General features: G+C 42.6%; 1 protein-coding gene across 1 annotated transcript in view; it reads left to right on the top strand.

Moving 5' to 3' along the window:
• Positions 1 to 11186: 11186 nt before the first annotated feature.
• The window catches only part of RLF (RLF zinc finger), a gene marked incomplete at its 5' end in the record, with an annotated part of 82965 nt that continues 78726 nt past the window's right edge, over positions 11187 to 15425 (top strand). The window contains one exon of the mRNA XM_082673238.1: positions 11187 to 11420. Coding sequence (XP_082529364.1) covers positions 11187 to 11420 — 234 coding nt within the window. The remainder of the gene's footprint in view (positions 11421 to 15425) is intronic.

Here is a 15425-nt window from a genome sequence, read left to right as displayed (position 1 = left end):
GAATAGAGTGCCCCCCAAAAAACCCTTGCATATATGGTCAAATGATTTTTGATAAGAATGGCAAGTCCACTGGATGGGGAGAGGTCATGCTGGAGGCTCTAGGGGAGAATCTGTTCCTTACATCTTCCAGCTTCTGGTGGCTGCTGATATTCCTTGCCTTGTGGTTACACCCCTCCAGTCTCTCCGTCCTGCCTTGTCATCTTCTTCCATGTTATCCTTCTCCACCTCTTTCTTAAAAGGACACTTGTGATTGCATTTACGCTCCACCTAGGTAACCCAGGATAATCTCCCTATCTCAAGATCCATAACTTAATCACATCTGCAAAGATCTTTTTTCCATATACAGTAACATTTACAGGTTCCAAAGATTAGAACCTGATATCTGTGGGGGCCATTATTTAGCTTACTACCTCCTCAGTTTTTGACCACTTCCTTTCTTTAATGAGGAACCAGTAACATGCTTTACTGCCCCAGTCATGGGATCAGCCGTTTCTCCAGAAGTTTTTGTTCCTTTTTAGTGAAGAATGATATTTGAAAGTCAAAATGTAGATGGTAGGTGGGCTTATTGCTACTAGGGTGTCATTCTTGTACATCCTTTCACTAGGACTAGGAAATAGGACACCAACTAGGAAATAACGTATGGGTACACACACACATATACGCACACATACACACATACGTTTTGCGTGCATTCTGAAGTGTTGGGCTGGAGTCAGCTTGTATGGGCTTGCAAAAGCCAATAGTTATATATTCAGGAATTCTGTGAGTGACTGTTAAACTAATGGCAGTTTGAATAAGCTATGGTGGGAATATTTACACCATGGAAATCAGCAAACATTACAAATCAGTGGGTTTTTTTCTTATTTCTTTAAAATCAATGTTTTTTTAAAATGAGAAAGCCACTTTACCAGCACACTACTACATAGGTATCACACACACATACCCTCTCTCTCTCTCTCTATACATAATATTTGATATTATATACATAAGTATACACACACACACACATACACACACACACACATACATACACCCATTGGGCTCACACCTCTACCTCTAATTCTAGTCCAACATCACACAGTCTGTTCTAGTCTTTCCTGTTTCTATATTTGTAACTATCTTCTCCAGTAGTAAGAAACCTGACTCCCATTATTCTCAATATATTGACTTACTTACTCACTTTCCTGACTGCATGAACCATCTCCTTGGCCCTGTCTCCGCTGACCCTGACCGAGAGAACTGCCTCCTTTGCCCTGAACATGAGGGCCATTTATCTGGCCCTGGACCTACTGGTCCTGACAGACCTTTCAAGCTATACCTAAGCCCCAGCCCTGCCAGCCCAGGCCATCGGAATTGCCTCCTTGGCCTGGGCCCCACCTGCCCTAAACTCAACAGCCAAATCTTGACCTTAGCTCCTCATATTTCCTTCTTTGTCTACCCTTCCCATTAAAAATGCTTATTTCCCTATTCTTTTTAAGTGCGTGGTGACAAGCCATCAATTTGACTCAGTCATGTGGGTTGCCATCTGGGACATGCTTGTAAATAATAAAACATTATTTATTATTTATCTGAACTGGAAATCTAACTGATGTCCTGCATTTTTATTTGCCAAAATCTGGCAATCCTAGTTAGAGAGAACTATACAAATAAGCTTCCTTTAATCCTGAAACACCATCTATAACTCAAGACTTCCCTGCCCACGCTGGGCTCCTAGCTCTTCCTGTACTGAGCTCTTTCCACCTCACACTTCTGCTTCAAAGGCACGAGGTGTGCCCCTTTCTACGCTTACTTTCTGTACCACACCTTTTCTCTGCCCTTGACCTGCACATATTGCTTTTGTTCCCCTCCAAAGAGCTGTCAGAGTTACAGACAGTTGCACGCAGTTTAGTCTACAACTAGAGAGTTTAGTTTACTAATTAGTTCATGTGTTTTTATCTCGGAATACTCATAAAGGAGATGCCATCCTCCAGAAAGCTTTACATAGTTAGCCAGTAATTTGTACACCCACAGCATTCTTTTCATTCCTCTACCAGTATTTTTATCTTCTGTTAACCAAAATTTTAGAAACAAAGACCTGATTGAAATGAAAAGGTGTTTATTTGTGGTTTGTTAGGACTGCGGCCCAGGAGACACAGATTCAAGAAGCACTTGAATTGTGTTCCACCGGACTACAAAATGAGGGAGGCTTATAAAAGCCAAAACTGCAAGGTTACAGTTAGTTACATGAGTTGTTTATCAAGAATTATAATTGGAGCTGGCAAGCAGTAAGTGTGCTTGTTAAGTAAGGATTGGTTGGGATCAGAAATGGTTGCATAGTTACAAGGGAGACCTTGAGACCATAAGGTTGCAGCTGGCAGGTGTTGTTCAGAATACAGCTGGTAGTGTTCTTGGGTCTAGTATGGTTCAAAGAAAGTTCACGTTCTCAGTGATGCAGAGAGGTGTCTGAGACCAGATCCTCAATGGTCACCTGACTTCATTTTTGTATGCCTGAACTGTGATTACCCCCATTATAATTTCAATTTGTCATCACTTCTTATATTGAAAACTGTCTATGTTATATGTTTGTTGTGGAATTATCTCCAGAGTAGACTGTTCAGTGAAAAAATAAAATAAAATGAGGAGAAGAACTAGAATAAAGGGAATAAAGCTACCGTATACAAAGCTGTGAATAAAGTATCTCTGAAGGGATAAAAATAAACTGTTTTGCAGTGGTGACTTTCAAGGAGGGAAACTATGAGACTGAGAGACAGGGATGTGAGGGAGACACTTTTACTATCTATTCTTTTGTACTAATTAAAAAAACTAAGTGCATATTTTAATTATTCAAACATATTTAATTTGGCGGGGTGGCAGGGGGGGAATTCCCTGGCCATCCAGTAGTTGGGACTCCTTACTTCCACTGCAGGGGACATGGGTTTGATCCCTGGCTAGGGAACTAAGGTCGCACATGCCGCGTGGTGAGGCCAAAAAAGAGAGAAAAATATAATTTTTTAAAGGCGAAATTATCTGCTTATGTAGGTATGCCCCTCCTTAGACAGTAAGCTACTGCTTGAGGTCAGGGACCACATCCATTTCAATTTGTACTCCAAGAGCCCAGCACTGTGTCTAGGTCAGAGTCATAATTTTGGCTCTTTATACATATATAAAAATAGCCTTCCCCCCACTGATTCATTTCCATTGCTATTACTGATATTACCTCAGTTAAATTAAACTGTATTAAATTCTTTAATGTCAAACATAAAAATTAATGAATAATAAAAATGATAAATTTCAAATTCAATTATTAAACTAATTTAAATGAGATAAATGTTAAAATAATAAAGCCTATAAAAACACTGGAATTTTTAAAAAATTAACTCTATTGAGGAATAGTACACAAACAATAAAACACCCATTTAAGTGGGTTTGATGAATTCTGACAAACGTATGTACACATGTGATGACCACAATCAAGAGATAAAAAATTTCTGTTACCCCAAAAAGTTCTAGGTCCCCCCTTCTCAATCAATTTTAACCTCCCATCCTTGGCCACTGGCAACCACTAAAAATCACATTACCATCTATTAACAGATTTCAAATATATTTAACTACACACATTTAATTTATTAACAGAAAGTCTGTATTTTGCTATTAAATCAAAAAGCAAATGCTGGCCCACAAAAAAAAAAAGTGCATAGTTTGACCATGTTCTTGTTTCAATTCATTTTTTTTTCTCATTCTTTATGAGAGAGTAAATTTGTCATGTGGCATAAGAAGGAAAAGTGGAGGGGCTTCCCTGGTGGCGCAGTGGTTGAGAGTCCGCCTGCCGATGCAGGGGACACGGGTTCGTGCCCCGGTCCGGGAAGATTCCACATGCCGTGGAGCGGCTGGGCCCGTGAGCCACGGCTGTGGAACCTGCGCGTCCGGAGCCTGTGATTCTTACAGGAAGAAGATAACATTACATTGAACCTCTACAATTCTTCATACACTGTGCAATTTTCAAATAAAGTATTAAGCAGTTAAAAAAAAAAAGAAGGAAAAGTGGAAAGGCTGCTGTATTTTCAAGAGCAATACTAGCAATTGCCATTTATTGAGCATCTAATACGCACCAGGCACCATACTGACCCTTTACATGAATCCATTTTCTCATTCCATCCTCACAGCCACCCCAACAGCTGGGTATTCATTATTAAAATCATTTTGCGTGTGGCTTAGAAGTACCCCTGACCTCAACTAAGCATGGTTAACACAAATGCATCACACATTTAACAATACCCCGAATCTCCAAGCTCTAAACAACCCACCACATACTTAAGTAGCAGTAAATCCTGTTAAACCAGGTGCCCTCCCTAGTTCTCAGAAATAACCAGAACTACCACTGTCACTCTGTGGCTCAAGGATCGCTGATCTTGTCCAAGTCTGTGCTGCCCTTTCCTTGACGAGTGAACGTTTCACCTCTGGCCCAGCGTCTACTCTGGAGCCAACTCCCACAGGGCTGTGCTGGAGCCCTCCTCCCTCTCCAGGGTGTGAGGGTTGCTCACAAAGATTCTCCAGTAGTCCTGGGATTCTGAATTCACTATTCCAGAAACAAAGGTCTTCTAGGGGGCAGTGTAGATTTACTCCTTGGGCTGACCTAAGGAGGTAGCTCTGCACAAGTTGAAATTCAAGTTACACATAAAAGATGAAGCTTGAGACTCAGAGAAGTTAAAAATCTTGGTCAAGATCACCAGCTGGTCAGCAACAGAATTAGGATTCAATCTCAGTCTGTCTGACTTCCAAACAACGACTGCTTTTCACTCTGTTGGGCTATCTTCCTGACCATTCTTTAGACTAAAGGGAAAAGGACATAGCAAGTAAGGAGTAATTAAATAAATATATGCGGAGCAACTGCTCTGTGCCAGGCCCCAATCTATGACATGAACAAAAGAGAAAAGACAGAACTTGTGAGGAGAAATGTTCTTTGGGGAGAACCAGGTCTCAGTTAAAGCAGAGAGGAGACTGATGCTCTCGGGGATTTTGCTGATGAAAAATTACAAGTTCCATGCATTGTAACCCATGCAATCGCTCATGAAATATTCAAGCTCACAAGGGCCTGGGGCTGCGTTAGGTGCTGAAATGGAGTGGGGAACAAACAGATATGAACACTGTCTGCAAGTTTACAATCTCATGGAGGGGGAGGGATAAACAAATAAATGAACACTCACATGTATAATTACAGATTGTGGTAAGTGCTATGAAGGGGAAAGAACAGCTTGCTAGAAGAGAGAAAAGAAAGGAACCTACTTTAAAAGAAGAACCCCAAAGATTGAGAAGGCACTGGACAGGTGAAGAATGTTTCAGAGAGAACAGCAAGTACAAAGGCCCTGAAGTAATAAAAAATGAGGGCTTGGGCTTCCCTGGTGGCGCAGTGGTTGAGAGTCCGCCTGCCGATGCAGGGGACACGGGTTCGTGTCCCGGTCCGGGAAGATCCCACATGCCGCGGAGCGGCTGGGCCCGTGAGCCATGGCTGCTGAACCTGCGCGTCCAGAGTCTGTGCTCCGCAACGGGAGAGGCCACAACAGTGAGAGGCCCGCATACCGCAAAAAAAACAACAACACAAAAACAACAAAGAAACAAAACAAAACAAAAAAATGAGGGCTTGAGGAGTTGAAGGAAGGCCAGTGTAGCTGGGGCCGCTCAACTATCACTGGATGATACTGTGTCTCAATTCCATTTAGTGCAAGTGGGAGGGAGTTCCAGGAAGAGGTGACAGATTGAGCAAAGACACAGAGGCAGGAAAACTATAAAGTGCGGCGGACGGGTGACATGTTTGGGGAGCTAACAAGCAACTCTGTGCTCTTAGGAGTAGCAAGCGGTTGAACTTAAAAGCCAGGTTGAGTATTTGTATTCTATTTGAAGCAAGAAGGGGCTAACATGTTTAAACAATGGAGGTAAATTTAGGAAGATGGCCAGGGAGTAAGTGGATGACCTGGAAACAGCGATATCCTTGGAGCGCTCTTGCAATAGCCCAAGCAAGAGGAAAGTAAGACTTGCCAAAGGGTAGGTGGTACAATGAAGGAACTGCCCCTTCCTTATAACCAACAGATATAAAATTCCCCAAAAGGAAGAGCAAAGAAGAGTTGTCCAGGGGAAATCTCTGGCAGGAGGGAAAAGGTTGAAACAGTGTCTGTGAGGTTTTCAGAGTTTCCACCTCCTTTGGGGGTTCTCTACCTTTGAGGCCCCTGACTCTTCATCAAAACATAGCAACAAAGCCTCCTAGCAAGGAATACCTAAGTTCCTGGGGTTCCCGTGAGCTGATGAGAGCAAGTCCAAAGGAGAGGGCCTGGGAAGGAGTGGTGACAGTCATGGGGGATAATCACTCAAAAGGAGGTTCTAGGGTATAAATACTGCTACATCATGTGGCAGCTACTCCCTCCCACCAAGCTCTTCTTAGACCTTTAGAAGATATGTTCTCTTTCCCTGGGCATGGCTAAGTGGAAATAGGTCAGACATGGGTGGAAGAAAATTTCCTAAGGACAAATTGATAGGATTTGGCATCTAACCTGATTAGATTTTGAGGAAAGGAAAGAGAGAATAGAAAATAATTATGAGAGAAGCCTGGGTGTTGGAACAGGGGTGATTTAAGATCTTTTAGCTGCCTTTACACGACTCTTACCCTCTGTAAGCAACCTTCTGATGCTAATATTTTTCCCAAGCCAACTTTTCTATAGGTATGCCATTATATTTCTTAGGATAAATTAGTAAATTGGGCTCTTGTGATTTAATCACCACCTAGGTGAAATGACACAATCAAGTTCTTGAATTTGCAAGTTAGAAATTCTAGCCTGGGACTTCCCTGGTGGCGCAGTGGTTAAGAGTTCGCCTGCCTGTGTGGCGGACGTGGGTTTGATCCCTGGTCCAGGAAGATCCCACATGCCACGGAGCAACTAAGCCCGTGCGCCACAACTACTGAGCCCGTGCGTCACAACTACTGAAGCCTGCACACCTAGAGCTTGTGCTCCGCAGCAAGAGAAGCCACCACAATGAGAAGCCTGCACGCTGCAACGAAAAGTAGCCCCCACTCGCCACAACTAGAGAAAGCACAAGTGCAGCAACCTCATATCCCCTTATAGCACAACCCCATTTTTATGCCCTTTTTCACAGAAAAATCTTCTCAAAGGGGTTAATTCTCCCCACCCTATCCCTTTGCTTTTCACTTCTTCTTGAATTAATTCTTCAACCCTCTCTAGTCAGGGTCCATACCAGACAGCCACAGAAACTTCTGTAGTTAAGGTTATCAACAATACTCATGATGTCGTATCAAATGATCACTTTCTGTCCTCATCTTACCCAAACTCTTGTTAATGGTCTACACCACTGACTATTCTCTTCCTGCTACTTTATTCTTTTGTCCTCAGAAATATCACATTCTTCTGGTTTTCCCTCCACCTCTTTGGTTGCTTCTTCTCAACATTCTTTGCTGGCTGGATCCTATTCTTCTGACATGTCGATCTTGGAGTGGTCCAGGACTCTCCTCTTTTTTCTGTTTGAGGTCACAAACTGTCAACTCATCACCTAAACTGAACTCACATGTGGGTATTATATGTCTTGCAGTTTTTACAATGCGAAATTGTGTTTAAAAAAAAACAAGCCCATATTTCCAATTTCTCTTGGAGAATTAGATCTAGCAAAATAGGGTTTGCATTCTCACACTGCTGTAATTTGCTGGAGCTGAGTACCTTCTGCCTGGGTCATTTCTTTTTGTGTGTGTGGTTTAAACAGCAGAAATTTATTTTCTCACAGTTATAGAGTCTTTAAACCCAAGATCCAGATGTCAGCAGGATTGGCTTCTTCTGAGGCCTCTCTCCTGGGCTTCCAGATGGTCACCTTGTCACTGTGTCCTCACATGGTCTTTCGTCTGTGCACATGGAACCCTGGTGGCTGTGCATCCAAATTTCCTTTTCTTATAAAGACACTGGTCAGATTGGGTTAATATCATGCTTTGTAACAGTCAGATTGAATTAGTACCCTAACAACCTCACTTTAACTTAATTGTCTTTTTAAAGGCTCTGTCTTCAAAAACAGTAACATTCTGAGTTACTGGGGGTTAGGGTTTCAACATTATCAATTTTCGGGGGCAAAATTCATCCCATAACATCTTTATGATCTTTGTTGATTATAAAAGTAATCTATGCTTTTTTAAAATCAAATTATACAGAAATGTGTAAGTAGAAAGTCAAAGTCTCCTGTCATCTCACTTCTCATGACAATATCTCCCAACAGTTAGGCGTAATCAGTGTTTCTTGAAAGAATGAGTGAGTGAGCGTGGGGTGGGCTTCATATTACACCTGGAAAAAGTGAGGCACCAAAGAGGCTAAGCAACCTTTTCTAGGTTATAAAACTAGTTAATGAAAAGAGAACCAGGACTTCCCTGGTGGCGCAGTGGTTAAGAATCCACCTGCTGATTCAGGGGACAGGGTTCGAGCCCTAGTCTGGGACATCCCACATGCCACAGAGCAACTAAGCCCATTCGCCACAACTACTGAAGCCTGCACACCTAGAACCTGTGCTCCACAACAAGAGAAGCCACCGCAATGAGAAGCTCACGCACTGCAACAAAAAGTAGCCCCTGCTTGCCACAACTAGAGAAAGCCCACGCACAGCAATGAAGACCCAACACAGCCAAAAAATAACTAAATAAAATAAATTTTTAAAAAGTGAACCATACCCAGTTCTACAAATTTCTCATCCAACGTTCCTTCTACTATCTTATGCTACTCCTTTTTTATATTTGTTGTAATTTTTGAATAAAGACGTGTTCCTCATTTTTAATGTTAAAGTGGGTAAGTGGAAGATTTTATATTTCTCTTTAAAAGTTACCAAACCTGGGAATTCCCTGGCGTGCCTGGGTCATTCCTTAACCAGTTCGCTACTTCCAAACATCTAATATCCAGCCAGCTTTACTCATTTAGGTCACCTGTCTAAGTCACGCAGGAATTTGAGTTTATGACGCCTGATTTACCTTTCCCCAGGTAATCTCATCTAGTCCCACTTAAATACCATAAAGTTTTACATTTTCTTCTTTTGTTTAACAAATATTGATTGCCCACATGCCAGGAACTGCCTTACCAGACACTAGGGATATAGCATTGAGTAAAATAAGTCACCCTACTTTCAAAGAATTTACCTTCTAGCAGGTGAAACACACAAAATAGTGATAATGTAAAGCCAATTAATATGAACAAAATGAAAAGACAGCAAGGGATAGAGAAGGCTGTTTTAGACAGGGTCATCTGCCCCTGTGAGGTCATACTTGAACCTGAACGAAATGAAAAAAGGAAGGATTCCCCAGAGAGAGGAAACAGTAAGTACAAAAGTCATGGAGCTTGTCTGTCTTGTTTAAGAATGGCAAGGTCAGTGTGGCTGGAGCCCAATGAGTGAGATGAAGTGGTGGGAAGAGCATTTGGAGAGGTAACAGGGCAAATACAGATAGGACTTTGTAGGCTCTGGTGAGGATGACGGGGAGCCACTAGAATGTTCTGAGCAGGGGGGAGTGATGTGATCTGAACTATGTTTTGTTTTTAATTTATTTTGGTTGCACCAGGTCTTAGTTGTGTCTGGCGGGCTCCTTAGTTGTGGCTCACCAGCTCCTTTAGTTGTGGCATGTGTGCTCCTTAGTTGAGGCTCGTGGGTTCCTTAGTTGTGGCATGCAAACTCTTAGTTGCAGCATGCATGTGGGATCTAGTTCCCTGACCGGGGATCGAACTCGTATCCTGTGTATTGGAAGGTGGATTCTTCACCACTGCATCACCAGGGAAGTCCCTGAACTATGTTTTAAAAGGAGTTATGTGGCTATCCTGTGGAGAACTGACTGGAGGAGGGCAAGAATAGAAATAGCTAGTTTACTGAAAAGGCGTGCGGGCTTCAGTAGTTGTGGCACGTAGGCTCAGTAGTTGTGGCTCGCAGACTCTAGAGCACAGGCTCAGTAGTTGTGGCGCATGGGCTTAGTTGCCCCGCGGCATGTGGGATCTTCCCGGACCAGAGCTCGAACTCGTGTCCCCTGCATTGGCAGGTGGATTCTTAACCATGGCGTCACCAGGGAAGTCCATGTGCATCTTTAATTTTACTAAGTGTTACACATTCTTCTCCTAAATGATGTACCAATTTATACTTCCACCAGCAGTACATAAGTTCCATTTTCCTAACTCCTAACACATGGTACTAATTTAAAATTTCTGCCAATCTGATGGGTATGAAATTATATCTCACTGTTGTTTTAATTTGTACTTTGATAGTTACAGTAAAGTTAAATATCTTGTCATGGGTTTATTGGCCATTTGGGTTTCTTTTTTTGGTGATCTACCTCAATATCCTTTCTCTACTTTTCTATTGGATTGTTTGCTTTTTTCCTTTTGATTTTGGGAACTTCTTGGGATATTAATCCTTTGATGGCTATATATATGGTGAATATTGTCTAATCTTTTGCTCGTTGTGTGCCATCTTTTAAAACTTCTGTTATTACAGAATTAACAAATTTTAATGCAGTAAAGCCAACAATATTTTGCCTTATGGTGTGTGTTTTTTGGATCTTATTTAAGAAAGTCTTCTCTATTTTGCTAACATAAAGATATTTATATTTTCTTTACTCCATCCAGCATTTAATTTTTGGATATGCTCTGAGGTAAAAATCCAATTTAACTTTTTCTTCCCCCTTTTGGAAAAAAATGTTCCAGCGCCATTTATTGAAAAGTTCACCCTTTACCTACTGACTTGTAATGCCCTCTCTATTATAAACCACGTTCCCATGGGCTAGTCTTCATTTCGGCCTCACAACCTCCACTGGCTTGCTTATTTTTCTTCTACTGGGGATGCTTTCCTTTATCGCTCTTCTCAGGGCTGCATCTCTCTCGTTCTTCAGATCGCAGCTCAAATGTCATTCCTCCATATCTAGATTATATCTACAGGTATGTCCGTCTCGGGGACCCCACGACTCCAAAAGGTCTGGAAGGACTGCAGTGGGCAGGAGCCACTGCTCAGCTGTTGCCAGGCCGTTGCCCGGGCGGCTATCGGGGAGGCCGCAGAGGGGAGGAACATCCCGAGTTCGAGTGACGGAATCCAGCGGGCGCCAGAGTCGCCCAGGGGTGCGTCACAGAGCGCGGTCGACCGGGGGCGGGGCCAGGTCTGAGTCACGTGGCTTGGTTGCCTACGCGCTGCTGGGCCGTGGGAAGATGGCGGACGGAAAGGGAGACGCCGCCGTCGCCGGGGCTGGGGCTGAGGCTCCGGCGGGAGTCGGAGCCGGAGACGGAACCGAGACAGAGTCCATGGCTCGGGGTCATAGCCCTGCATCTCCGGTGCCGGGAGCCTCAGGGCTGCGACCTTGTCTGTGGCAGCTGGAGACAGAGCTGAGGGAGCAGGAGGTGTCGGAGGTCTCATCTTTGAACTACTGCCGGAGCTTCTGCCAGGTGAGGGGCGGACTGGCTGGCTGAGGGCGGCAGGGCGGGGAGGCCAGGGGAAGAGGCCCCGGACCCGTTGCTGCAGCCGGGGCCGGACTGAAAGGCGCCACCTCCATGTCTTGCCGCGCCCCCGGGCCGGGAAGGCCCAGTTCGGAAGCCCGACCGCTGGCCCCCCTCAGCCACTGCCCGACTTCGGCCACCGCCAGGGCGGGTTGCGCTGGGTTAGACTGAGAGCCCGAAGGGCGCCGGCAGCTCCCTGGAAGGGCCGTGCCCTGTCGTCGTTGCCTGTCCCCCCGGCTGGTGGTTGGAGCGCCATTGCCTCCTGAGGGATTGATTGCTCGCTCGTTCCTTCCCGGAGATGCTTTTTTGAGTAGAGTGCAGATCTCCAAATTGTAAAACCTGGGTTTTCCTAAATAATCCGGAGATATATGTTGGGGCCAGAGACTTATGTTTGGAGTCAGCGTCTTCTGGGCCCCTAAAAGGTATGACAGTTGGCTTTGAAAGACGTCTAGGGCTTTCTGCTTAAGGATTGTGGAGCTGGTTGGCTGTTTGGTTTTTGCTGCCTTTTTTGGGGGGGCCATCAAAGCTGTTCTTTCGCCTCTTCTATATTCCTTTGAGAATTGTGCTGCCAGAAATGAGGCTCGTGATCCTTGTAGTGGTTATTAGGCTCTTTGAGTAGAAGAGGATTGGGAAAGATGAGGAGTGTGGTCTCTTTTGGCAGTTCTGTGACCATTTCTGTGCCGTAGTAGGTCCTAAACCTATGATTACATATTTCTTGGTATGCTTAGTTTCGTTTCCAGGATCACGCCGAGATTTTTCTTTATAAATTTAAAGATGTGCCATTATTATTTCTACATCTGCTTGTTTGTTCTAATCAGGTTTTGGAGCCGCCCCTCTGCTTCTCACCTGGTGCACCTTAGAAAATGCAAAATAATCGTTGGCACTTGGGCTCTTAATGAGTAGTTGAGTGTGCTGAATAAATTGCGGTGTTCCACAGTTATAATTTTGAGGGACAATTTGCTCTGTTGGTCCGGAGAAGAATCAAAAATTGACTTGATTGAATGTCTTTCTCCCTCCTCTCTGCTGAGCCAGAAGCACTTCATCTCTAAATGGGTTTTGTCCTTGCTAATCTTTTCCATACGTTGTATCACTCCAGTTTTTATGTCTACAACCGTCAGCCTTTCCCTGAACTCTGAAGTACTAAGGTGTTCTTTGCTTCTTCACTAGCAGTGAACATTCTTAGTACACATATTTACTTTACAAACTTTTACTGACTCCATAGGATGGTGCCAAACACTTTACCAAGTGCTGAGGAAACGTAAATAAGACTGCACTTACCCTTGATGAGCTTACGGTTGGGAGGCGGTAGTAGAAATAACAGTATTGTCAATGCAGTTTTGGTAATGATGGAAGAGGAGGCGTTGTAGAAATACTGGGAGAGGCCAGTTTAGATGGGGTGGCCTGGGAAGGCCCTATGGCTGAAGGGATGAAAATGAGTCTTGAATATCGGGGAAGGGGGTGGTATTCCAGAGTCAAAGGTAGAGATGAGAAGGAAAACAGTGCTTTGGGAGAAGAGGGAGCTAATTGGACCCGGATTAGTGAGGAGGAGAGCAGAAAAACTGTTGGTTTTGGGTAAGCCTCCTAAGCTTGCGTTGTCTTCCTAGAAGAATAGCAAGAATGGATATAACCCATCAAATTGAAGCTTGTCAGAGGATAACATATATATATACTGCTTTATGCCTACTGCTGGCAGCTCTGATTTTATTTTAACTGAATTTTAATGTATTGAGTCTTAGTGATACTTAGATATGTGAGGGCACAGAAGAATTTTAAAAAGGAAGTACTTTTGTAATTTGTCTTTCTTATGAAGTTCTTTTTTTTGGCCTGAAGTTTTCCCAAAACAATGTTTTTCACTAACAAAATAAAAGGAGTATCTGTGACGGTATGTTGTAATAGAAAGCACATTGGATTGCGAGTTAGTTGGGTCCTAATTATGACTTTACCACTTACTAGCTAATAACCTGGGGCAAACTATGACTGTGAGATTGTTTGTTTTCTGACCTTTATCTTGTAGTGCTTTATACGAACAGCAGACAGAAAGTTTCTATTCAACCCTTCACAGTATTTATCACAATATTTTTGTTACATTTTCCCCATAGCCCAGATAAAATCAGTAGAGTATCCTTTCTTACCAGATACAGAAAAGTTTTTTAAAATTTTATGATGAAGTAGGAATAATTTCACTATCCAAATTTGGTTGAATAGCTTTTGGTTTCACATTTGAAAGGCAGAATAAAATTTATTCATCTACTGATTGTGTGTGTGCGCCTGACATTGCATTAAGTGCTGGAGATAGGAGCCTGCTCTGCAGGAGCACCTAATGAATGTGTAGAGAGATGTAGTTGTATTACATTATCATAAAGGCCTGACCTGTGCTCTCTGGGATGCTTAACTGCCACAAAATTATTTCCATCATGTGTTTACTTTAGAGATATTGTCTTAAGGACTTATACTGTGCCAAGTAGATCCCTCCTGCAACAGGCTGGGACCGTATTCTCTCTAGCTCTTGCAGCACTTAAAAGAAATGGCTCTGTCTTTGGAATTGCACCAAATCAAGAAATGAACTAACATATGAAAGGATAGAGAAGCTTTTTTCATTCTGGGCATGTTTTCAATTTTCAGAAGTTTGTGAAGATGATCAAAATGAAACTTCAGAAGTAATAGTTACTAAGAAAATGATATTTAGATGAAGTTGTAGTTCGTGAAAATTTGTATTCAGTGATTATGGGGTGTGTGTGTGTGTGTGTGTGTGTGTGTGTGTGTGTGTTTTCCCCTTCCCTCAGTTCCTTTTCTGAAAACATTGTCTGCCAGACAGTCAGTGTGGATAAGATTAACTCCAGAAAACAGTCTTTCTTTGTTTTGCTGAAAAATTGATGATATCCTCTCAAATTCTTGCTATATTTTGGGAACCCAGATTCCTGAAGTTTTCCAACTGGCTGTTGTATTTGTAACACAAATTTTGAACACTTTTTTAAAGTAGACTTCATTAATAACTTGAAATTATACTTTGAGACTATCAAGCAGAGTAGTTTTATGAGTAAACCTTGTTTATGAGACACTTTGAGTTCTGGAACTAACAGTGACTTTGTAGATTTTTAAATGTTAAATTAGGTAAGTACTGAATATTTCATTTTCCCTTAGATTAGTGATTGAGTTCAAAGGGCCTAAATCAGATGGGCATACTGGCTTTACCATTTAAACTAGCTGTGTAACCTTGGCGCATGTTATTTTCTTTAAACCTTAGTTTTCTCATTTGCAAATGGAATGATAACAGTACTTACTGTTCTCTATGTAAATACACTGTTGTGTGGACTAAATAAAACAATCTCTGTAAAAAACAATGGCCCCAGAATTATCTGAGTTATCCAGATTTCTTGGAATAAAAAGTCAACAGTCTTGCCCCCAGCTTACTTTTCAGCTCTTACCTAGCCTTTCCCATCACCCCAGTTCTACTGTTACTTATTCAGGAGTACTTGGAGTTCATGGATCAAACTGGGATCTCAGTTACTCCTATGATTAAAATTTTGCCTGTGAATTTCCAGGTGCATTATTTTGGAAAAGATGACCTTAATTTTCATTGGATTCTTCAAGATCCAAGACACGTTAGGTTTTCAGTAAATATTTCCCAAGTGACTGATCTACAAAAGGATGGAATTACTCCTTTAACAAAAACTCAGCTCATTAAGCATTTTTATGTCTTTCCCTTTCATTGTGCTGTTCTATCTTTTTCTCTCATTTTCTGCATGACAAGTTTTCCTTCTCTAGGGCCCAGCGCAAATGTTACCTTGTCTGTGAAGCTTTCTTTGATTTTACTAGATAGATTTCCTCTTAGTTGTTTGTGTTCTTTTGACACTTTGCACATACCTATGGTTTTAACTCCCTTCCTTGCTGTCACCGTCTTAGTTCAGGCTTCACAATGTCCTTTTGCAGCAACTCTTCACTAATCTTTCTTGC

Source organism: Grampus griseus (genome assembly GCF_964374135.1).
Source record: "Grampus griseus genome assembly, chromosome: 1".
NCBI classification, from domain to species: domain Eukaryota; kingdom Metazoa; phylum Chordata; class Mammalia; order Artiodactyla; family Delphinidae; genus Grampus; species Grampus griseus.
Note: the sequence above shows the minus strand (reverse complement) of the source record. Positions and strands in the feature narration are given on the sequence as shown.